We start from the raw sequence: 24799 nt of genomic DNA on the forward strand, positions 1-24799 counted from the left end.
GAAAACAACAAAAAACAACAAACAAACCTGGTTCAAGATTGTTTTTGGCACTTCTGTAACTCAGAAATGGTTTTGATTTTAAAACAACCTTCGGCAAGCCAGTAACCTACAATATGGTCTGATCACTTTGGGTATTTTGTAAAAATAATAATAAATTGTAGAGATGTTGTGGTTTCAAAATCAGCTACTGTGCATTTGCAGTAACTTATTTCAACCCAAGAACTTTTAGCAATTTGTGCATCAGAGCACACATTCAGTGTGGTGCAGCAGAGTAGGGATAACTCCTAAAGATTTTTTTCTTTTTTAATAATGTGGAGAGATAAATCCACTACAGACTAGAAAAGGATTCAGCTGCCTCTGAAAGCATCAAAAACTGCTCTCAGAGGCTGAAACTGGAGCTCTGCAAGTTGGTAGGAGCAGACTTTGATGCAAAAGCCTAGGAAGGCATCCTGGATCAGCTGTCATAGGCAGGAGTCCTGAGGGCTTTTCTTCATTTATCTGAAAACTGTTTTGATTCGTGGCATCAGGGCAGGATTTAACTGAGGGCATGTCCTAACTGCAGAGGAAGGGAAGCTAACACTGCTCCACTGTGCTGCACAGAATTGATACCTGCAGGCTAATTTCCTCCTGCCAGAAAATCTATGCACAGATCTATTCATGTTCATGGCTTCAGAACTTGAGCACCTTGTAATTCCTCGTGGTGTGTTGTTGCTGTAAATGATGGAGGATGTTTTGTATTATTTATCTTATTTTCCAATGTCAAAAGTTACGTGCCAGTAGAAAGAAAAGACAGAAACACAGGAGATTGACCCCAGAGCTGGAAGCAGAGCCCGTGACAGCTGAGTACCAGTCCAGTGCCTTAGTGACAATGCTCTTGGTGATTGGTGCTATACAAATGTCTAAGAGTGATAAAGTTGTTCTAAGTTATAAAATTATGTGACTCATTGTGGAAGAGAGTAAATTCTCTTCTTTCCCCAACTGTACCTATTGTGCTGTGTGTATTCCTAACAATGCTGGCACTCCTAAGACCTCTTCCATGGAAGTAGATGTTAAAATTCCTACTAACTTTAATAAGCAGGATCAGGGCCATAGATTATTATCAGTGGAAATCTCACACAGGAGCAGGTCCTCATCTCTGAAATACCTGTTGAGTTTGTGTAACAGTAAAAATATTTATAAGCAAACATCTGTTTGCAGTCCAAAACTAAACTGTGCCCTTCTTCCTCAGCTTGCTATCTCTGAAAATTCATCTGTTGGGAAATAATCCTCCTGTTCTATGACAAACTTTGAAGCGTCTTTGTAAATAAAATAAGCTACAAAAGGGATTTCTGAAGCTCTGCTGATGAAAGCCTGACACTGAAAAATCCCTCTGGTGACTGACAAGACAAATTCCAAGAGTGAGCCTGTTTTAATCCTGGTCATACTCAGTTGGCTTCAGTCCTGTGAGTGGATGCATGTCAGGGTAGGTAAAACTGCTTCAGAATTTTACTGTAGTGCACAGACTGCTAAAATTTGAGCCATAAGTACTGGCTTTGTCATGAATTGTTTTGATCCCTGATTCTCATTAAGAGCTCAAACTTCTTTTTTCCTGGTTACTTTCAGTGTACTGAGCTGAGCAAAATGGGTGCAGTATAAAGCACAAATCTGACCTGGAAGAGCAACATGGGAGGAGGTGGGAAGGCAAATAAAATCTCTCACTGCATTCAATGTAAAAATAATAAGGTGGAGGTTTTTGTCTGACATCTGTGTCCTATAAACTTAGCCTGGTCCTGTGAAAAACAGAGAATTCACCAGGGTAACAACAGCATTGATACCTCTGTAACATGGATAACTGACCAAATATGTAATAGATAATTAAAAATCCACCAAAAAACAAACTTACAGATTTCCCTAATTTTTTTTCACTTAGGAAGTCTGACTCAAAATTATTGAATGACAGAACAAAATGAAACCTTTGAACATTGTCCCAGACAGGGAGAATGATAAATTTTTGAAGGAGAAGATGGTGACACTAGGGATTTTTGTGTAACATGCTTTCTAATGCTGGGGTACCAGCAGACAAATGTGAGCTAATTCAAAATTAACATGTGAATTTATCTCTTCACTTTAATTTACCCAGTCATTTCATTGAATGAGTTGGCTAATTAATTTTTTTAATTTACTACTATGTAAGTTTGGAGAAAGACAAGCCTAGGACAGAGGCAGTAATGTTGGGAATTCTCTCAGTTCTGTTGTTCTGTCATGCAAACTATTGTTTTAGGCTGTGAATTTTATGTGGATTATTAACAGAAGTACAATGTTTCTATCTGTAGTTTTCTGGTATTTGATGTGACTTTGGAACTGTATCATTCTTGCAGCTGAAATGCCAGAGTGCCCAGAGGAAGGAGCAGCTGTGTCAGGGTTGGGAATTGCCACATCAGGGGGGCACATTCCAGTTCTTTTTTTGCTACATTTTCAGTTTGCTGTTGGCAGGATCAGAAGAGCTTCCACAAAAAGACAAATTAGGGGTTGGGTGATAGAACTAAATACTATGGAAGAGCTCAAAGTATTAATGAGAAATGTTTCAGACTGGTGCTGAGGTGGAGCCATGGAGATGTGTCCTGAGGGGGCTGTGAGGGCTGATGAATATCTCAGTAGTTTTAATCTCTGTTCTCTTACTGTTTGAAGGCACAACATCCAAAATGAAGTAACAAATTGTGACAGTTTTGGTGCTAACCCTGAGTTCTGTTTCTCACAGGGCAAAGCTCTGCTGGGCTACAGAGGTTTGTCTGGGAGCCCAGAGCAGCCACCAGCAGCAGCTTTTGGGAACCTGTTTGCGATTTAAAACTGGGAAACTTAAAAGCCAGTTGCTCTGTCCTGCAGCATGGCCCAAACCCTGCTGCCTCTGGGTTCAGCTGCTTTCTCCTCTCCTCACCCCCCTCACTCCTGGAATGTTGTGGTTGATAAGAGAATAGAGCAGAAAGAAAGGTATGAGACAACTTCAGAGTTCAAAATCCATCACCTTGGACCCTGAAAAAGAGATTTAGGGGGAAAAATTCTTCATTCCCCAGGTGAGTGACCCAGTCTGGCATCCTCATACAAATTTTCAAGGTCAGAGAATGAATCTATCCCAAAAGGCAGGTTTATCCAGTTAAGAAACTGAAAAAAAAAAAAGCACAGCAATTAGAGCTGGAAGATAGTTTAGTGGAAGGTGAGTTTAATGATCAGCATGAAAATCAACTGGAACTTGCTTTAAAGCAAGAAAATGTTTCCACCACAGGCTCATCTTGAGAAGCACTTGGGGCGTTGGGAGGCTGTGTTTAAAGCAATCCTCAGTATATAAAATACAGTTCCAACTTTTAAGTTGACATTTGAGGGACACTGGAATGACATCACATCAGCAACCTCCAAACCACCTTGTTTTGTCTTAGAATATTCTTGGTTACCTGGTGAAGTGTTGTGTGTTCAATGTCTGGAATAACTGTTACCAGTACTTGAGGTACAAACAGAAATGCTTCGTCTTGAGGCTCTGCTTGAGAAGGAAGAACTCTTTAGCCAAAACTCATTAGCCTAATGATGCTGCTGTAATTTCCTACTCCATTGGAAAGTTATTACCTTAACTCTAGTTGAATGTATTGGCTGCTTTGTAAAGGGCTAACGATTACAAAAATACAAATTTATGCTAAAAGAATTTGTAGAGGGCGAGGAGCAGAGGGAATGACAGAGAATGCCAGGGTGGATATTTTTAAAAAACATATAAATAAAAGACAAACAGTTTTGTTGGAAGTCGTCTCTTCTGTTTGGGATTTTTCTTCTATATTTTAGGAAGGAACCAAATTAAGTTGGATGATTTCATCAGCTGTATTACATTCAGCTCTTTAGGCAGCAAATCCTGAAATACAGTTGTTAAAAAATTTGGTGAAAAATCAAGCAAATTTTGATAGTTGGAACTGAAACTTGAGCATTTGATACTTTGTTTATTTTTCTGTTAAATAATAACAAAAAAAGTACAAAAAGAAAAAATAATGCAATTTTCCATGTTCCTGTACATCTGGCTCTTCTTCATACACTTTCACTTTCCAGAATGCCTTTATTGCTTCCTCAAATCACACAGCAGAGACACCAAGGCTGACCTTCAGTGGATATTTATTGGGTCCAAATTTTCTGTCTCAAAATTTATCTCAAAATTTGCTCTCTGCCTCATCAAAATCTCATTAGATAGAAATTGTCACCCAAGAATATTTTACACATAAAATGTAGTCAAATATGCATTTAGGGGAAAATTTGTTGCATTTGTTGCTGCATAATAAAACCTTTCAGGGACATTCAGGTAAATCTAAGTGCTTTTAGTCATGAACATTTCACTGATACTTTGTAAAACAAAACTCCATATGGGGGAATGCAGTTTAACCCAAGAGACAGCCAACATTGTTTCCATTCAAAATTGTAAAAGTTTAGTTAGCAAAATCCATTTCTGGTACATTTAATATTTCATCACATTTTAAGCGATATCTTGAAACTGTTTGGTTTAATCTGATTTTACATCTTGTTTACTGACCTGAAGTGAGGCAAGCTTGGATATTGCAATTCTGCAAAGGGCTATTCAGCAAATGTCTGGCTGTTACAGATCTCCTGTTTCCTTCTCAAGGGAAGCTGAAAGTAAATGCTTTGAGTATTGTTCATTCTTTATATATTAAAAAAATCTTTTTCTGTTACTGCAATCAAAATAAAGAGATATATAAAGATGGAAAACTTCTAGTTTTAAGATTCAGGCACTGAAATTGTATCATAAATGTCTAATACCACTATGTCTCTTAATGGCAGTTGGTGCTGGGGACTGTCCCCATTTTCTACTCTGTTAAGCAGGAAGTTTTGTAGCATAATTACCACTGAAGTCCCACAAGTCCAACTGTTGTCACCAGACAAAACTTTTACCTGCTCTGAAAGCACTTTACTGAGGCTATGAGTGTTCCAGGCCATAAGCTCTGGCACAATGAAATTCTCTGGGCTGCAGATCCCAATGTCCTGCCTAGGAGATGTACAGCAAATTTTGATTGTGGGAAGGAAGATTCTCCTACCTATATAAAAATTGTCGTGCAAAGTATTTAGCTGAACTTTCTGTACAGAACCACGATCTCCGCCTAAGCCTCATGAAGTCTCAGACTTGTGGTTTTCCCATTCAGTTTCATTGGAATGTTAAGTTCTGGGCTCACTTTTCCTCCAATTTGAAGTTTTCTCAACCTTCTGTTCAGGTGTTATAATGGTTACTCTGAAATCACCTCCAGAGAACTTTTCTTTCACCTAAAAGCTGATGCAGGAGGTGTAGAGATGTTTCTTATGAGACTCAGTGCTGTTTCTTTCTTGGTTTGGGACGGATTAAATTCAGATCTGGTACTTTCTTAGGAACCTCTGACTGGTTAATCACTCTGTCTGTTCCAAGTTCACTATTATTTCTCACATCTATGGGATGGAAATTGCCTGCTAACCAAATGGAGATGAGCCAAAAACTTTTTCTCAAGGATATTTCCATTGGCTCCCAGCCTCAGCCTGTCTCTTCACTCCCAGTTCGTCCCTCATATAAAACGACCACAGGCACTGGGATGCCCTCACTGTCCCCCTGCCTGCAGTGGAAAACATGGAAAACCTGTCCCTTGTGGCTCTGCTTCAATCTGTGTCGTTTATCCTGGAAAAGTCTTTTTTCCTTTCTGCTGGCAGAGCAAAAAGAATCGAATGTTTCTCTCCTGAGTCTTGAAGCAGTGTTCCAGGAAAAGCTGCTTCACCACTGTAGGGCAGCACAGGACAGCACAACTCTGCTGTGCTGCAGCTCAGGTGCTGGGGTACACTCTCTGTATTGAGCTTTGAAGTGCAGCAAATCCCTTGATTAGCACAGCAACCACAATTGAGCAAGGATTTTGTTTGGAGGAGATACTGTAACTTATTTCTGAACAGGGTTTTTTTTTGGCCTTTCTTACCTAGCAATGCATGGAAGACAATGTCATTTCTTTTTACTATTTTTCAGTTAGAAACTGAATGAGAATAAAGGACCTTTTAAATAATTAATCAGCAAAACTCCTGGTTGGCCTCCAAATCTCAGAACACACCCTCCCCTTTCTCACAGTGAAACTCTTATAGAACTGAAGAACGAGAGTAGATCTGAAGAGGGACAAAGGGATTGTTCCTCACAAGGTCTCACTAATGCCCCTCTCCTTGCTGAGGCCTAATTATGTGATCAGGTTTCATTGTAGACTTGTCCCCTGTTCATCTCATTCCCTGGGGTCCCTCCCTTCCTTGGGGACCCTCTTGACCCATTGTCTTTGCTCAGCATCCCCAGGAAGGTTCTAGGGTGAGCACAGCCAGTGCTCTGGGATCCAGTTTTGGGGATGGGGAGCAAATCCTGTGTCACAGGCTGCCCTGCCTGCTCACAGAACCGCCCCAGGACAGGGAACGTGGCTCCCACAGCACCTCTCCTCTACCCAGAGATGCCCATTCATTCTCCAAAGTTACCCCTTTTGTTTGTTTGTTTGTTTGGGGTTTTTTTGTTTGTTTTCCTACTTGTCAGTTTTTCTATTCTACCCTAACATCATTCCTATCAACTTGCTGTTGTTCAACATCCTCCTCATGCTTCCATGGGAGGGAGGGAGGGAGGGAACTGCTTTTGTCCAGCTGCAGCCAGAGAAGGAACACATCCCTTGGAGAACACATCCCTTGGGGCAACACATCCCTCGGAGAACACATTCCATGGAGAACACTTTCCATGGAGAACACATCCCATGGAGAACACATCCCTTGGAGAACACATCCCATAGAGAACACACCCCTTGGAGCAACGCATCCATTCTTTTCGCCTTCCCTTGCAATTCCCGTGCGCTGGGAGGCTTTGCAGGGCAGTTCGATTTTACATTTCCTGGTTTGGTTTTACATTTCACTGGTTCTTTTCCCCCTGAGGGGTGTATGCCAGCTGCCCGCCTCCCCTCAGAGCCGGCCCGCCCTCACGGGCCCCTCAGCCGCCGCCATGCCGGGCTCCCGCCCCGCCCCCGCCGCCGCCATTCCGCGGCGCTCCGCCCGTTCCGGCCGCCGGGCGGGGAGGCCGGGCCGGAGCAATGGAGGACGCCGATTACTTCGAGGGCAGCGCGCCCGAGTGGGGCAGCGAGGCGGACGGGGGCGCGGTGAGCGCCGGGGGGAGCGGGGCCAGGGATGACCTCAGCCCCAGGCGTGTCCCGCAGCAACCCCTGGGCATGGACTCCGAGCGTTCCCCTGGGTCCGGAGCATCCTCCGCGGCATTCCTGGAGTATTCCCCGGGAGGGACCCGGAGCGTCCCCCGGGCCCTCCCGTTCCCCCGCGGGCGCTCCGGGCTGAGGCGATAGCGCCGGGTGTGAGGGCAGGGCTCGGGGCTGCGCCGGGCCCGGGCCCTGGGGTTAAACAGGGAAGGCGATGCGGGTTTTTGTGCCTTCTCCGTTAATAATCGCTGTCTGTCGGGGTGCAGGTCGCTTGCGGTGCTGAGCCCAGGTGTGTGTGCTGCTGTGGGCAAAAGGAGCCTGAATATGGGAGTGTGGGGGGAGACGGGACAGGGAGGCTGACCTGACTGTGCTTGTGAACAGCAAGATGATGAGGATGGGGAGGGAGAAGATGATGCCGAAGTGCAGCAGGAGTGCCTGAAGAAATTTTCAACGCCCGATTATATAATGGAACCGTCTATATTTAACACGTTAAAGAGGTGAGTGTGACCTGATGTTTGTTATGGTGTGTTAGAGGTGTCACTTCATATGGAAATGTGTGCAAATCTATAAATGGTGCTGTTGTTTTCCCTTTAAATTTAGACTTCTATTTATTTTTGATTGTAATATGACTCACATAGTTCTTTTGTAATCCTTTCATCAGATATTTCCAAGCAGGAGGATCTCCAGAGAATGTTATTCAGCTCCTCTCTGAAAACTACACTGCGGTGGCACAGACTGTCAATTTGCTGGCAGAGTGGCTCATTCAGACAGGTATGATACAAGATACAGGGTATTTTGGGTCTGTATTCTGTCAGAAATATCTGAATTTGTGGCAAATTTGTTCATACACAGGAAGTGGATTGTTATAAAGTTGTCATCCTTTATGTGGCTAAATCCTTTATAATAATAGGTTTATTCCACTTGGAGAATAATGATGCAATATGTTGAGGAAAGGCCAACAAACTGTGTTATAAAAGGTTTTATAGTTGAAACAGCTGCATAAATTATAGCTTCTTTTTAATTTCATTCAAAGGGCAAGGGTGCTGTTATATAGGCAGTATAAGCAGTGTTTTTATCCTGTAGTGGAATTAATTACGTAATTGTTATTACATGATCAGAATTATTGTACTCTGATTTCAAAAATGTAGAACTACCCATTTCTATATGTGTGTTATTTTGTAGAATACTATCAAAGCTACTGATAACCAATGGGTTCAGCCAAGGATGAACTTCAGTGTGTAGTAACGTGGCTTTGTGCCCCAGCCCTGGTAATCCCTTTTGTGGTTAAGACACCCCTGCATTTTGCTGTTACACCAGTAACAGTCCTGGGCATTCCTTTTTCTGTGTCTGATGAGGAGAGAAAGAGGAAGGTTGTGACCTGAGATCCTAAACAGTTCAGTATTTAGGAAAAAGAGGTGGAAAATCTGTAAATCTGTATCAGTGTGCCTCAGTAGTAGAACTGATGGCTCTCCTCTTGTCTTCTCTATGCTGATAAATTTTGGAGTAGTGTGTGTTCTCATTGGAAAATGTGGGATGCTGCTGCTGTGTTCCACTGGACTGCAGTACATCTGCCAAGTGTTTTGTTCCTTCTGTGCAGGTGTTGAGCCAATGCAGGTTCAGGAGACTGTGGAGAACCACTTGAAGAGTTTATTGATCAAGCACTTCGACCCTCGGAAAGCAGATTCCATCTTTACAGAGGAAGGAGAGGTGTGCATGCAGTCCCTGGTGCTGTCCCTACAGAGGATCCTTCCTACACACGTTCATCTGATGGAGTGGTGAAGGGAAGGGAAATGGAATCTTCAAAGCTCTTTGGCTGAGGAACAACTGGTTTCAGAAAACCAGCTCTGTCTGACTGGAGTCCTCAGAGGTTTAGAGAGCTCGGAAATTTGGAATGCATCCTCCTTTGTAATAAAGCTCTGTAGAACAGCTCACAGGACTGCTGGGAGGTAAAAGCCTTGCTTTTTATGATCCTGACAGCAAGACATTCTTAAATTTCTTTCTTCTTTTCAGACTCCAGCCTGGCTTGAGCAAATGATAGCACACACCACGTGGAGAGACCTTTTTTACAAATTGGCAGAAGCCCATCCTGATTGTTTAATGCTTAATTTTACTGTGAAGGTACTATGCTTAAATCTAATGAGTCAGAATATCCATAGAGGGCTAATTGTTCTGGCATCAAATATTAGTTGTGGTCTTGCTTGTATCTTTTATGCATTCCTGCTAATACTAATTAGTAAAAGTACACCTTTTTGGGAGGACTTGTGCTGCGAGGATTGGAATAAGTGTAATTTCCCAGTTTGAAGTACTGCTTTTTCAATTTCTGTTGAGGTGTGGGGTTCTTCTCTTTTTTTCTTTGTTTTTTTTCCTGTGATCTCTGTTTGAAAATGCTAGATTTCTGGTGTAGTGAAACATCTCAGTCAGTTTTGTATGTTCTGTGACAAGAAAAGAATGTTATATTTTGGTGGGCTCTGCTACATTTTTTATTATTGTGCTTTATTTATTTTTGCTGCATCTTTATTGGTTTCCTTTTCTGTAAACTATAATATAAATGTGAATTCCAGTCAGTGTATGCAGACGTGGAATTTAAATTCTCTGTGTTCTTCTAGATTTGTTAGGATATCAGAAATAGAAATGTAAATAACACAAGATTTCTGTGATGTTTTTATTTTTATAGCTTATATCTGATGCTGGGTATCAAGGGGAAATAACCAGTGTTTCAACAGCATGTCAGCAACTAGAAGTATTTTCCAGAGTCCTGCGTACATCTCTGGCAACAATTTTAGATGGAGGAGAAGAAAACCTTGAGAAAAACCTCCCTGAATTTGCTGTAAGTTTGGTTTTTGGTTTTTGTTTGGTTTTTTTTCCCTTTTTATGTGGAAAAAGAAGTGTTCTGCTTTCCAGTTAGGAGGTACAGATCATTGTGGGATTGTAGCCAATCTTGATGTCCTACGAAAGCTTATGAAGAGAAGGTGTATCTGAGTTAAAACACAAATTTATGCTTTTTGGTCATTCTGTGACCAAGAATTCTTTGGGTTGCTTATGTGACACTTCTTATATTTATTAAATGGATTGTGAAAAGGTGGAGGTAGAACTGTTGTCATTAACATGTACTTCAAGATCTAAAGATCAGTATTGTCAGTCCCCTGGCAAATTAAAATAATTCTCTTATCATCAACATCAGTGTGAAAGCTGCCATCTGAATCAACCCAGCATTTCAGTGTTGTGAAACAGCACAATTATTGTACTCTGATTTCAGAAATGTAGAACTACTCAGAAAATCATTTTCAGCTGGCTTTGAACTTCTCTTAGTGTTCAAATACTGCAGAGAAAGTACTGAGCATACGTAAAATGGATTTTCCTCTCAGTTTTGGAATTTGAAAAATGAAGTTCTCAATTCAGAAATTTCTTCTTGCGTGGTGTCAGTGCTTTTCTGTATTTTCCTCTTGGCTTTTGGGGTCTGGGCTTTGTTTGTGCTTTGTTTTTTTTTTCCTTCGCAATTTTGCTGTTTGTTTTTTTCCCCCCTTTGCTTTCACGGCAATGTAATCACAGAAGGCCACTGGGCTGTTTCCTTGCTGTCTGCTGAGGTTTGTGCTGTGCTTTCACAGAAGATGGTGTGCCATGGGGAACACACTTACCTCTTTGCCCAGTCCATGATGTCCATCCTGGCGCAGGAGGAGCAGGGCGGCTCCGCCGTCCGACGCATCGCGCAGGAGGTTCAGCGCTACGCCCACGAGAAGTGAGTGGCACCTGTGGGAGCAGGCAAATGGAGCCCACCACAGCCTGTAAACCCTGCTGGCTTTTGCTCGTCCTTCATCACCTTTCACCAGCAAAAGGAGAATCTTTAGCTGCAACAGAGCAGGTCTTGTAGCAGGGCTAGAAGTGGGACAGCAGAAAACTTCAGTGTCCTGTACCACAGAGACCTGAAACTGGAAAAGCAAAGATGTTTCTGTTGATGTTTCTGTCTATTAAGAAATATTGTTTTATTTTTATGTTAACATTTTGGAGATAAACAAGGCAAACACAGGCCTGTTTCTGTAATTGCCCTAAGGCATTACATCCCATAGAGTATGCCCTGTTGACTGAGTGAGACTTCATCTGAAATGTCTGAATTAAGAAAATAAGTCACTCTGTGTTTGCTCTGCCTGCAGAGGCCACGATGCCAGTCAGATCACCTTAGCACTGGGTACTGCAGCCTCCTACCCCCGAGCTTGCCAGGCTCTGGGGGCAATGCTGTCCAAAGGAGCTCTGAATCCAGCAGATATCACTGTCCTCTTCAAAATGTTTACAAGCATGGACCCACCTCCAGTAGAACTGGTCAGTATTCACCTGGTTGTAACCTCTGAGACTTATTTCTGTTACAGAAGCACTCAGAAATGGGGTGCCTTGTGCTTAGTGTTGTATGGACACAAAAATTAAATTAGCACTCACTTGTCCCTCTGTAATTGTAAGTAATGTCTAAAAGTGAAGCTGCTGCTTGCATTCTGCTTTGCATCAGCTTCCTGGTACTTCTGTTGGGTTTTTTTAATCGTTCCAAGTTGTGTTTTTACATATAACTAAATTAAAGCACATTTCCATAGAAGATAAAGATGGCGAGGAATTAATTCTTTAAACAAACAAAAAAATTCAGGAAAAAAAATCCCTGCCCACTTTAGCAGTTTGTTATAAACAGGCCTAAATTACACATTTAACATTTCTCACTGCATTGTTCTAACATGGGTTTTGGTAAGAAAAGGCAAGATTTTGACACTTTAGAAATATAGTTTGTAACTGATTCCTTTTTTTTCCTTTGAAAAAAAAAAAAGAGACTCTTTCAAAAGTCTGTGTCTCTTCAGAAAACTGTTTAATGTACTCTTAAAGGAAAATGTGTTTATCTTGTTCAAGGTATATCAAATGCAAAAACTCTATTCTTAGTCACCTCTCATGATTCTCAGGCTCTGATAAACTGTTCTTTCTCTTCCCAGATTCGAGTGCCTGCATTTCTGGACCTCTTCATGCAGTCCTTGTTTAAACCAGGTGCTAAGATCAACCAGGACCACAAACATAAATATATCCACATACTGGCATATGCAGCTAGTGTTGTAGAGATGTGGAAAAAGGTAATGTTCACTTCTGTGAATAATATTCTTTTTTACCTGCAGCAGCCTGCCTCTGCTGAAGAAAATGTATGGTTGTGAAGTCACTCAGTTTAAAATAATACATTCAGCTTAGTTTTAATTATTTTAATATGAAAAGCTTCTGCCTTCAACTGAGGTGATTAAAAATTGTAGATCCTGATGATCAAACAAAAGTCTGAGTGCACTGAGAATTAAATAAAGCAAATATCCTTGTACTTCAGCTCACTCATAATTAATTCTTCTGAAACTTGCATGTGAGTCTGAATTTTGAGACACAGGTTGCAATCCTAGGCTTATTGCAGGTCAAGCTCCTTAAATAACCAAAGATATCTGCAACTCTTGCATTCCAACTTTGCAATAATTTTGCAGAACAAGAGAGTCAGCATCAACAAGGATGAACTCAAGTCGACCTCAAAAGCCATTGAGACTGTTCACAATCTGTGTTGCAATGAGAACAAAGGGGCATCAGAGCTGGTTGCAGAACTGAGCACTCTCTATCAATGCATCAGGTGAGCAGAGAGGCTGGGAGTCTCTAATGACTGATAAATCCTGTCTTTCACACACAACTTGTCCTCCTTGGGTGGCAGAACATGCTTTTCTGTGCCACTGGAGAGTGATGGCAGATTACTTTGGGTTCCCAATAAAACTTCCATTTATTTTTCATGCTGCTGTGCTAAGGTGATGTCTCTCTGTAGGTTCCCAGTGGTGGCCATGGGGGTGTTGAAGTGGGTGGACTGGACAGTGTCAGAGCCACGGTACTTCCAGCTGCAGACTGATCACACCCCAGTTCACCTGGCACTGCTGGATGAGGTAAGAGTGTCTGGAAACTGTGCTGAGAGCAGGAACAGTTCTGGTTCTTGTGTAACACTGAGTGCCTGTCATTTGCAGTAAGGCAGTAAATATGCAGCGATGAATCTATTCAGAGTAAATTGTTTGGTTTTGTCAGCGCAGCATTCTTTATGCCAGGAAAACTTGGGCATTATAGAAAGAAATGATGGAATGCTTTTCTAAATGAATTTCTGTCTGGCACTGAGCATCAATGTCAACTTGTCTGGTGCATTGTGTTTTAAATTGCAGTTCTGAGGATCTCACTTTGCTGTTTTGTTTGCAGATCAGTACATGCCATCAGCTGCTTCATCCCCAAGTTCTGCAACTTCTTGTCAAGCTCTTTGAAACAGAACATTCTCAGCTGGATGTGATGGAGCAGGTGATACTCAGAGGATTCAGGTTTTTGTTACTTCACATCTGTCACTTCTTTTACTCTCACAGCAGGGTTAATGTAGAAGTGGTTAAAATGGAGCTCAGCAGATACTGAATGAATAAAAATTGCACGCTCTGAGGGCAAGTTCTGAAGTGTTGGCTCTTCCCTCCCTTCCCCACCAGCTGGAGCTGAAGAAGACTCTCCTGGACAGGATGGTTCACTCGCTGAGCCGGGGCTACGTCCTGCCCGTTGTCAGCTACATCCGCAAATGCCTGGAGAAGCTGGACACCGACATCTCCCTCATCAGATACTTTGTGACAGAGGTCAGCAGCAAAAACTGTTTACTGAAGTCTAGACATCAAGTTTAAAATCAGTTCCATGTGTTTTGGATATTCAGAAATACTTCAAGTTCAGGTCAGAGTCTGAGCAATGTCTCAGTGTTTACCAGGATGTGATTTGGTCCTACTGATCCTGACTTCTGGCAGTAACAAGGTACTCATAGAGCACCCAGAGAGTTCATAACTAATTACTTGCACTTGAGACCTCTTGTTCTCCATCCAACTACTTACATGCTTCCAAGATTGGTATATGAATTCAATATTGTCCCTCCTTCCTCTGTAAGTGCAAGAATCATCAGTTTTTGCCTGCTCTTTCAGGTGCTCGATGTGATTGCTCCTCCATATACCTCAGACTTTGTACAGCTTTTTCTTCCAATCTTGGAGAATGAAAGCATTGCAGGCACTATAAAAACAGAAGGTGAACATGATCCTGTCACAGAGTTCATAGGTAAGTCACATTTATTCCTTGCACACCTGCTTCCATTTGTGTCTTACAACTTGCAAATAATGTTTAGGAGGAAGATTGCTAAATATAGGAATGCTTGCCAGCTGTTTTCACAGACAACTTCCCTTTTAGGGGCCTGTGTTTAGCAATTTTCCTGTGATCAAGAATCTGTGGGTTGTAGTGGGGAAAGTGAAGATAAATACTGCTTTTTGGGAACTATCACTGCAGCAAGGAAAGAAAGGAAGGAAAGATGTCTGTCATAATATGATACTCCACCCTAAACCAGAAACATCTGTCCAGACTCTAAAAGCCTAATTATTTACATAATGCAGAAATCCATATGCAAATATATAAATCAGAACCATTGTAATGCACTGAACGGTGTCTTTTTTTTTTTCTCCTTTTAAGCTCATTGCAAATCTAACTTTATTGTGATGAACTAAGCAGTGGAAAACATCAAGAATGCAACCAGAGCTCATGATCACTGCTTTGCCATGTTCCACCTGTGAGGTTCTAAAACTGGGGAAAAAAAAAACTCCAACAAAACCAACAAACCTAAAACAAGGAGTAAAAGGCTGAAGGGCATTTGCTTGACTTGCATGGTGACCCTGAAATTCTTAACCAGAGGAGTGTTTGTGTTTCATATCAGAGAACTGTCAATGTCATTTGGAAAATGGAATGATACCAAAGGTCTTTCTGTTACACAAATCAGTATAAATCTATGTTCTGAAGAGGATTGATAGCAAGAAACAGATTTATTTGAAAGAACTTGCAAAATTTGTCACTGATTCTTTGTGTAATAAACAAAATATGAAGAATGGGTAAGGTAATTCCTACTAACACTTTGCAGATAGTTCTCTGAATAGGTCCTGAATGCTCTAGGCTTTGATATTGCAAGTTGTAAGAAATAGGAATTTGTGGATTTGCTCTGTGCCTGCAGCACAAAAGCCCTAATGTCTGTTCCTCCCCTTTGCATGATATTAGAATTCTGAATATCCTACATGAAAACAAAAAACCTGTTTTGTGTAACACAAGAGGAGTTGCAACAGCCAAGGTTAGTTTTGCATTAAGAGAGGAATTCTGTGTGATTGTGTTACCTTTCAGAATCTATTTTTTGCTAAATAGATGCATCAGATGTTACTGGTAAGTTTCATTACCGTGTCATTACTGTCCCAAAATATGAAATGTGTGCCCAAATTTCATTACTGCTTGTTGTGGCTTTGTTTTTATACTGATCTCTACTCTGTCGAGGCTGATGCCAAACTGTGGGAGAACACCCAACAATATAATTGATGTTTAAATAAAGGTGTTTGTTCTTTTCCAGAGATGTCTTTCAGTTTCATTATGACTCGTTCTCTCTTTTCATTGGGCTGCATTCCTCTTTACACCCCTCACTTTTAAACAAACTGTAATTTTCTTGAACAAGCACATTTTGCTCCTCCAAGTACATCTGTTTTCTGAAGAACTTGCTTTCTAAAAGACACTGGAACTCTAAGTCCAGATGGATGTAAATTTAAAAAGGAAATCACCTGAAAAGGGCAAAAGCTGCTTCTCTAGAGGCTGTTTTGAACTTCCTTGCTTATCTTTGAATAAAAGATTGGCTATTATTCTAGCTAACTCTCGCCATTTAAAATTTGCCTGAGCTCTAGTTTTTGTAATTTAAGTAAACTGTAGAATTAGCAGCAGAAATTCACCCTACAGAAAATAAATTTAGGATACAGCCCTGTACAAGCTCTTGGTGATAATCAAGAGCACTTTGCTCTGTGTCCTGCAGTTTAAACAAGGTTTATTTTTACTTTCCTGTGTTCTGCCTGGTATCACTTCCTCTAAACAGTTCCTCTGTAGATGATTTTTAACTTGTTAAACCCGTTGTAATGCTGTGATCAGTGCTGTCACACAATCCTGTTCAGACCCAGTTGCTGTTTGAACCAGCATCAGTGCTGTATAAAATTGTTCATCAGGCCAGTGATGAACAAAGACCAGTGAAAGCAGCAGCATCCAGGTGGAGACAACCACACACTTGTATTAACAAACTCTTATAATAAATACCCAGTCATGTAAGAGAAAAAGTCTGTTTATTAAATCAGTTAGCAATGCCAGGCAGTAACATCTGATATGGCACTGAGTTATTATATTAGTGAGGAGTTCTGGGTTATGGCAATTTATGTTTTGCCTCTTTAGGACAAAAAGGGTACAATCACATATTAAAGCAAGAAATTTGAGCAAAGACAAGACTAATTAAGTAGTGAGTGTTTAGACTGTCTTTTGGTTAAAGCAATTCTCATTATATAATTTTGGTGGATAAAAGCAACTTCATTATTTAACAATTCCAACACCACTGTTTCACCAGGAGGTCAAGCAAACAAGGTTTAATATTTTTGATTTATCATGTCCAGCTTATCATGGCTTTTGCATCATTGCAACATATTTGGTCAGTACTGTCACAGAATTTAAAAGAAGCTCTAGACCCAAATATTGAGTACACTTTTGCAGTACATCTACGTGATTTATTCTTAAAAAAATAGATATTTACACGTACAGGTCCTGTGATTCAGTCAGTGTGATTTTAATACTGTGCATCAAGATAGACAACTCCTTCATGGGTGAATTACTTCAAGGTGTAAATAAAATTAGGGCAGTTCTGTATTTTTGAAGGCATTGTGTGTTGCATCTGGGCTAATTTTTCAGAACTGTGAAGGAGTCTTAGGCTATTATTCTTTAAACAAGAGGAGGTTGTGCTGGGAAGCTTCCAAAGTACCCAAACACAAAGCTGTACCATGTAGAATCAAGGCAGTATAGGATCTCCATATGCACAGTCCTCTTCAATAGCCAGATTGTAGTCTGCTCCTCTTCCACCCTTGTAGGCACTGGTCACAATCCTCAGCCAGCCTCTTTCACCCTGTAAAGGATTTCATTTGCATTGTAAATTAGGAAACACAGCTGTAGAAATTCTGTCTGCCAAATATGAGTGATTGTGGTGAATGGAGGAATTCACTCGAGCTGAAGTGTAGCCCTGGAGTCACAGGGCAACCTGCTTGGGTGAATTTACATACATCCCACTCATCCAGTCCAGGTACATAACTGGATTTTTGCCTACAACTCACAGCAATTTCCAGTTGCCCATAACAGAAGCTGCATGTCCTTGAACAGTAGAATTTGGGATAGAGCTGAAAGTTATTACTCAAATAACTTCCAAATATCCTTGTCTTCAGATTGGCTGGGTGTCATTTTTAAACTGGTAGGCTAGTTCAAAGCAAGTTTCAGTTTTATATCCACAGGCTGTAGTTTTGCAAGTGACAAACCCCACCCTCCAAAGCCCAAAGTGTGTTGCCATGTCTCCTTACCCAGGGCTCACCCCAGGAGTTCCGAACTATCCAATATTCTGTCCCGTTTTCCACTCCCCAGCCAGCCACAGACACGATGTGATTCACTGTGGGTGAGGGGTTGTACTCTGTGTACAGCCCCCCTGTGTAGGCATCCAGCTTTTCTGTAGCCATTATGCCACAGCTGCAAGAAAACAGAGAGAGGAGGTTTCATACAAGGGGATCAGGGCACTGGCCTGGCTAAAAACCAACTGGTTTTCTTGTATTTTGAATTCTGATCTCAGCTTATATACAAACGAAAGTCTGCATGTTGGAGCAGAGCTGCTGACATGTGCTAGAGTGAAAATGTACACCGAGTTTCATGTATCTTTTTTTTTTTACCTAATTGGTCCATTTGTGTAGATTTCTGCCATCATTTTTTCTCTTCCACTGACAGACCCATAGTCAGCAACTTTCCAGAGAGTGTAGTTCTTGATCACATGGCATTCTCCAAAAGTGACACAAGTTCCACACTGGTTGAACTTCTTACACTCTGCAAAACAGAGGTGAGATTACCACTGGAGATAATCTGCAGGAAGGTGCTTTTCTTCAAGTGAAGGGATTGCAGGACACTGAGCTTTTATCATTTAACTGAGGCAGAAATTATTAACTTGAGAGTAATTATTAATACATATCCTCTCTGGTGAACTCAATTATTTTCTGGAAACCACATTTAAAATCCCTATTATCATTTACTGTTCTTTCTTTCACAGGTATAAATACTTTGTTGAGGACATAGAGAAACCATTCCAGTCATACATGACCAAAGGTTAAATTTCTCCTTTGTTCAGCTTGAGGTGACACTTGTAAATATTTCAGTACATTAGAGATTGTGTGTCACAGATTTAAGAGATTAAGTTAAAACAATTCAGCTGTGCAAACTTGCCTGAGCAAGATTTAGTGCTACACTGTCTGTCTGGAGCAGGAGACACACACAGGCCCGTAGAGAAAACCTGTTCTGTCAGTCAAACAGCAGGAACCCGTACTCCGAAAACCCAAAACTTTTTTTTTTTTTTTTTTTTAATACACTAAGATCTGCTAAAGCTGGGAAGAAACCCTAGAGCAAAGCAGAGCCACCCTACTTTGATCCTTGGCTTGGTAGTTGTTGCAGGTCTCGTCGGGGATGCCGTGGTCGTGCGCGTACCTCCAGACCCCGGAGTGGTCCCCGCCCTCACAGGAGCCAGCATCAGCACAGTCGATGACATTCTGCACAGACAGGTAGGCAGAGGGCCAGGCACCTTTCCTCTTGATGTTGATTCGGTCTGGAAGGATAAGAAACTGGGGTTTGCTGCTGGAATATGTGGGTGGCTACAAATTGCAACTGCTTTTGAAACTGTCTCCTCTTCATGGAACCTGCCACTGGTGGCAGACAGCAGCACGTGTGGTTGGAAAGGCTCTGCTGTCTGCAGAGAGGAACACAGCGTGACCTAATTCAAACCAGAGGCTGAGCTATTATTGTGGGTTTCCATTAGGAGGGGTTTTCCCATTAAAAACTCAGCAAAAACATGGAGATGAGTAAGATCTGTCCTAGGCCTTGTAGAGCCGTAGACCTCTTCTGATTCAATACACAGCTTCTGAAAACTTCCAGATGTTTCCTGACTTTGACAGCAAAGAGTTTTCAAATACACATCTAAAAACAGCTCTGAGCATCATCTTTTAGAGGAGTAGAGATTTATGTATAAGCTCATGCATAAACATAAGCCCATGGAGCCCAGGCTGCTGGCTCTGTGAGACAGTTTAAATGCAGGAGAAAGCTTTCAGAGTTATCTCCTTGCTGTTACACCAGCATCTCACTGTTATCCTGCCATCTCAGACAGGCACCACCACCCTGCTGCCTTCTTTTGTCAGAAACAAGAAGCTTACTTGGCGGAAAAGCTTCCTGATGAGTATTTATAAACTGCTTTTCTGCATTAACAGTCTTAACTGATGCCACTGTAGTATGTTAAATCCTATTAGTACCAACAACATTCAAATAAACTTGACAGAACAAGGAGCTATCATCCCAGCCTAATCTTCCTGCAAGCTGCTGTTTTTTACTGTCCCAGTATTTCACTCCATCCTGGCAGGTGTCATACCTGTCCACATCCTTGTATGCTGCATGATTCCTGCTGTCTGCTCACACCTGCCTTGTCTGCCCCTTCTCCCCAGTTTGCTGTTTCCCCTTCACAGGTAATTTTCCTACAGCCCCCCTTGTGCAAGTGGTGCTTCTCCAGCACGAAGCTGTCGCATGCAAATCATGCATTCTCTCTAGAGCCACTACTTCTCCATCTGTAGCAAACCACTACTTCCCCTTGACTAAGAAAAAGGCTGAAATCAGGTTTTGTGTCTGCTGTGATGGTCAGTTCATGCAATGACAGAGCTCCTGCAGCAAATATCCCACAAGAGGCATCTTGTTTCATTTCCTCATTGCCAGCATGGCTGGAGAGCCCCTGCTGTAGTGAGGTACCAGAAGGAGACCTGACAACTCTTTTGCATCTGCTGCCCTCTGAGGGGAGGGCAGAAACTCCAGCTCTTATCCCAGGACCTAAAGAGCAGTTTGGGAGGAGCTATGGCCACATTCCTTCTGCAAACAGGTTTTTAACCACACACCAGCATTCCCCCTTTGCTGCCTTTGGATGAGGTGGAGACAGCCTCACTCTGGTTGCTTTGTCTATTGAAACCAACCCTCCTTGCCTTCAGCTTGGGCACTCCCACTGTTCTGGTGTAGTCACAGACACCTCAGCCTCGGTTTTGCTGCGTTAGTCCCTGCAGTGATTTAGCACCTTATACCAGCTGTCAGTAACCTGAAGCTGAATTTCCTTTGCTTCCCAAAACCTCCCGATTGCAGCGGGGGGCCCGGGGGTACCTGCCAAGGCGCTGGTGCTGCCGTGGGCCCAGCAGGAGCCGCAGTACTGGGGGATGTGCTGGTTCCGAGTGGTGCTGGCGTAGTTCACCCCGTTCACGTTCCTCCAGTCCCAGCTCTGCGGCAGCGCCGACACGTCCAGGTACTCGTGCGGGCGGGGGTAGGTCCTGGGGAGGGGGGAACGGGACGGGGAGGTAGCGCCGGCATCCCCCGGAGCAGGACGGGCGGGTGTTATTTTAAAAAAATAAAATAAAAAATAAATAAGAAAAAAAGGCAAAAACCCCACGGCTTTCACCGAGTTTCATAACGAGCCCGCGAGTGTCCGCCGGGGTCACGTGACCGCCCCGGCCCCGCGGTCGCGTGACCGCCCCCCCGGACCCCGGCACGGCCGGAGCGGCCCCGGGAACCCCCGAACCCCCTCAGGCACCCCTGAAACCCTCGAACCCCCGAGCACCCCCGAACCTCCCCTGGGAACCCCCGAAATCCTCGAACCCTCCGGGCACCCCCAAACATCCCCCGAACCCCCTCAAGCCCCGGCTGTGCCCGGCCAGCCCTCCCCAGCGCTCCTCTCGGCCGTGCCACCCGTGAGGGGCCGGGGGGCACAGGGGAGCGAAGCGCACCTGAGGCCGGGCGCCTTGCGCGGCCCCGGTCGGTAGCAGTGCTGCCCCTCCCTGAAGTGGAGCCCGGCGCGGGCGGGCGGGCAGAGGCAGCCGCAGAGCAGCAGCAGCAGCAGCGGGATGAGGGGCTGGAGCGGCGGGGCCATGCTGGGCCAGCGGCGGCTGCCGGGCTGCGGCCGCGCCGGGGTTTGAGGGCGGCGGGAGCGGAGGGGAGGAGCGGAGGGCCGGGCCGGGCCGGGCCGGGCTCACCTGCGGCGGGCGGGGACAGCGGGCCGGCCCCGCGCCCTCCTCGGTGCTGCCTCAGCGAGTCCGATGGAGCTCTTGGGGATGAGGAACAAACTCAGATCCCGCCGTCCCAGCCCCCAGTGGCGCTTCCAGCTCAACAATTCGGTCACATGGCTTGTGATTGTATCTGGGACAGGCCCTGTCACAGGTTTCTTCACCTTTGGCCTAACACCTCAGCATTGTGCTAGACTGTGGCCAGCGACTGTGACTGGGTTTTTTTTGTTTGGTTCTTGTTTTTTTTCCCTAGTCCCAAGTTCTGGATTTCTCAAGCCTTTTAATGCTACAATTTGCAAAGGAACACACTGTGTCCATTTTCTAGGCTGCTCCTTAGGGTTTGAACATCTGAAAGTTCATTATTTGCTAGAAGATTTAGTCAATACTAAAAATACTTTTCGAATTTTCCTGCAGAAGCTTCTAGTGACTGTGTGAATGGATTATCAGTCTCTTTTGCATACATTAGGTAGAAGTTTTCATGTTTGATAAACAGGTTTAGTAAAGCACAGACAGTTCTCCCTTCCCAGCTTCTCTTCCTTGGCTTTCAGCACTTTTAGTAGAGGACCTGAGGTTTATTAGCTCCACACTATGAATAGAGAAATGGGCACAGAAAACCAACGCACCAAAAGGAACAGCAGAGCAAGAGTGGAGCCTGTGAGTTGAATGCATTGTTTTTGGTATCATTCTTAGGGGTGATTCAGCTAGCCTAGGTTAGTTAAGACTTGCGTCAGCTCGTCTGGTAGCCATTCACAGATCTCTGTAAAATTATCTGATGCCCTGTAGCCAGGCTTATCTCAAACTGAATAGGCTTTCCTCTCAACAATCTTCTCTGCTACTCTGAAAAGCCAGCTCCTCCCAAGCAAACCATTAAAAAATAGTATCCCAGAATGCCTCCTTGCACATGCATGTTTACTGGGGGTAGTGTTAAAAAACCCCAAAAATCAACCAAAGAAACAAAAACAACAACAAAAAGCCCAGCAACCACAAAAGCCTTGTGTCGCTGTGGTCTCAGCTCAAGCCCATCGGCAGGGCTGTGGTATCTGGGAGCAGTGGCAGCCTGATAATAGCCACTGTGGGACAGCTGCTCCAGCTGTGCCCAGTGCCAGGCTGCTCCTATCTCCCCAGTGCCAAAGTGCCTGTGAGCCGGCCCATCCAGCTCAGCCCCTCTCTCCCGGTGCCTCTCTCTGCTAATCTGCAGCTGCACATGGGCCATGGCAGTGCTGGGAGTCCCTCGGGTGTAAACAGGCCTGGGGCTTCTCTGGGCTGAGCAGGGACTGCAACCAAACCTCCACAGAAACAGAAACAGCCCCTCCTAGGCCGGGCTTGGATAAACTCAGACTTAGAGGTTCACAGAAATGCACATGGGGAGGAGAGGGAAAAGTGGCCCAAGCCCAAAAAGCATCTCAGCTGCCTGCTGTCATGTGCCAGAAATTTTAAGGCTCCATAAGGAAGCGCTTCAGAGGAGGCACATGATTCTAGGGAGCTATTTTCAGCAAGAGGAAAACCCCCTATTGACTATTTCTTTTGCTTCTCTTTTTTCCCTTTCTTTGTAAAATGTGCTCAGTGAATTTATTTATTGCTGAAATTATTTTGTCAGATTTTCTGGACAGTGAATTAGCACCTTCAGCCTCTTCCTAAGCTGCGTCTATTGTGAATACATTGCATGTTTTTAATTTATATTAATTTATATTTTTTATAAATTAATATGAATTAATATATTTTATATTTATTTAGTATTTGTTATTGACATTGTATCAATGTCTATTCAGAATGCAGGAGTTGAATATACAACTCAGATGTGCATTACTGCTCTTAACTAAGGATGGTTGGAGAAAACAAGTATGAAATGTGCATAAATAAAATTAAATATGCTTTTAAAGTAAATGCCCAAATAACATTTTCAAAATTGTCTTAGGGAATTGTAGAAGATATGCAAAGCTCTCGTGGGAAATATTGACAATGTGGTAATGGAACAGAACATTTTGTGTGTCTTGCTGGTGTAAACTGACTGGCTTAGAGAATACTTATCTTTTGGAAATGATAAAATGATTGTGTTTTAAGGAAACAAGATGAATCTACCTGCATTTGAAGTCTTCCTTTTATTGCTCCCTAAGCAGTATGCTCATAGCATGACAGAGGGTGACGGATGTTTGCTCTCTATTTTTTTAAATGCACTTCTGGTGCTGAGCTCTGTGTCAGGAGCAGTTGTCTGTTCCTTCATTGGCTGGTGGGGGAAGTGGAAGTCCTCAAGTGGAGGGGAAGCCTGGAATAAGCTGATTTTTCTTCTGGAACCATATGGAAGCTCAGAAATCCCTTATCTCTAGCAACCCATAAAGTGGTTGAGTAGTTACATTCAGTGAGTCAAGCCCTTCCACTGTCACCATTTTATGCTGAATAGTTTTAAGGTGCTTTCCAAATTATAGTTCCTTTCCCCATCCTTAAAAGGAACACTTGCAAGGCAGTGACAGTCACTTGACATGTCATGAAACTGCTCTAGGCTTCCACAAGTCATTTTACCCTGGGTTTCTGCTGCTCAGTGATACTGGTGCTGGTTATCAGCAGCCAAACATGACTGTGCTGTGTTTTGTTCTGCCTCACAGCGTTTCCTTCAGCACAGGAATGTTACAGATCACTTCAGAAAACTTCAGTGAAATGGGGTTTTCACCTCTAGCATTTTCCTGGCAAGTTCTGAAGCACATTTGAGATATAAGAAATTAGGAAATATTAGAAATGCTGTATTTCTTAATATCAGGAAATGAAGGGAGAGAAAGAGAGCTAACTGTGCAAGTTAGTCACAAGTTAATTCAAGTTTTGGCTAAATATGATGGGTTCCTAGAAGTTCTAAAGGACCATGCATCACTGAGGGTACAGTGTTATTTTTATGTGTTACAAAGTATTTTTTGTTCCAGCTCCTGTTCCCCTCCTTCATGGAGTCAAACATCAGGAATTATGCCTGTTAGTGAACTGGAGTTTGCCTTGCAAGCCTACTCTCAAGTTGTTACCATTTTTATTATGGGTGTTGTCCTCTATGACTCATACGATGCTAAAATTTAAATTATGTGGCAGAAGCACATGTGCTTAATAAATTAAGATCACTCACTTTGGGCTATAATCTCTACATATGCACATATATTTGTATATATATTATATCTAATATAAAATAATGCACCACAAACAGAATATGCACATATATTCATGCATCACACTGATGCACAGAAAGCTGGAAGGGGTGCATGTGACAGTGCTGCTCTCCAAGGCACAGATGCTGCACCTGTGCTGCTGTACCTGCACCCAGGCAGGGAAGGGGCCCTGGGCTCCTGGTGCAGAGCCTGGGGCTGGCTACTCCCCTGGCTGGCTGAGTGACACTCCCTGGGGTATAAAAGGGCCCCTGGGCCGGGCTGCGCT

At 43.1% G+C, this 24799-nt stretch overlaps 2 protein-coding genes across 2 annotated transcripts; one reads left to right on the forward strand and one right to left on the reverse strand.

The window, feature by feature from the left end:
* The first annotated feature begins 7079 nt into the window (after positions 1-7079).
* NELFCD (negative elongation factor complex member C/D) lies at positions 7080-15614 on the forward strand. Its single transcript, XM_030963478.1, has 15 exons — positions 7080-7145; positions 7578-7693; positions 7858-7967; positions 8794-8903; positions 9207-9314; positions 9871-10023; positions 10802-10932; positions 11345-11510; positions 12158-12292; positions 12680-12819; positions 13006-13120; positions 13422-13517; positions 13694-13834; positions 14168-14297; positions 14703-15614. The coding sequence occupies exons 1-15, from the start codon at positions 7080-7082 to the stop codon at positions 14735-14737; spliced, it is 1752 nt and encodes a 583-aa protein (XP_030819338.1). The 3' UTR covers positions 14738-15614.
* A 738-nt stretch (positions 15615-16352) lies between these two features.
* On the reverse strand, positions 16353-21316 carry CTSZ (cathepsin Z). The gene is made up of 6 exons (XM_030963289.1): positions 21119-21316; positions 20502-20665; positions 18739-18918; positions 17999-18149; positions 17639-17801; positions 16353-17193 (listed from the first exon to the last, which is right to left on the reverse strand). Exons 1-6 carry the CDS (start codon positions 21259-21261, stop codon positions 17080-17082), a joined length of 915 nt encoding a protein of 304 aa, XP_030819149.1. The 5' UTR covers positions 21262-21316; the 3' UTR covers positions 16353-17079.
* Between the last annotated feature and the right edge of the window lie 3483 nt (positions 21317-24799).

Source organism: Camarhynchus parvulus, chromosome 20 (assembly GCF_901933205.1).
Source record: "Camarhynchus parvulus chromosome 20, STF_HiC, whole genome shotgun sequence".
Taxonomy (NCBI): Eukaryota; Metazoa; Chordata; class Aves; order Passeriformes; family Thraupidae; genus Camarhynchus; species Camarhynchus parvulus.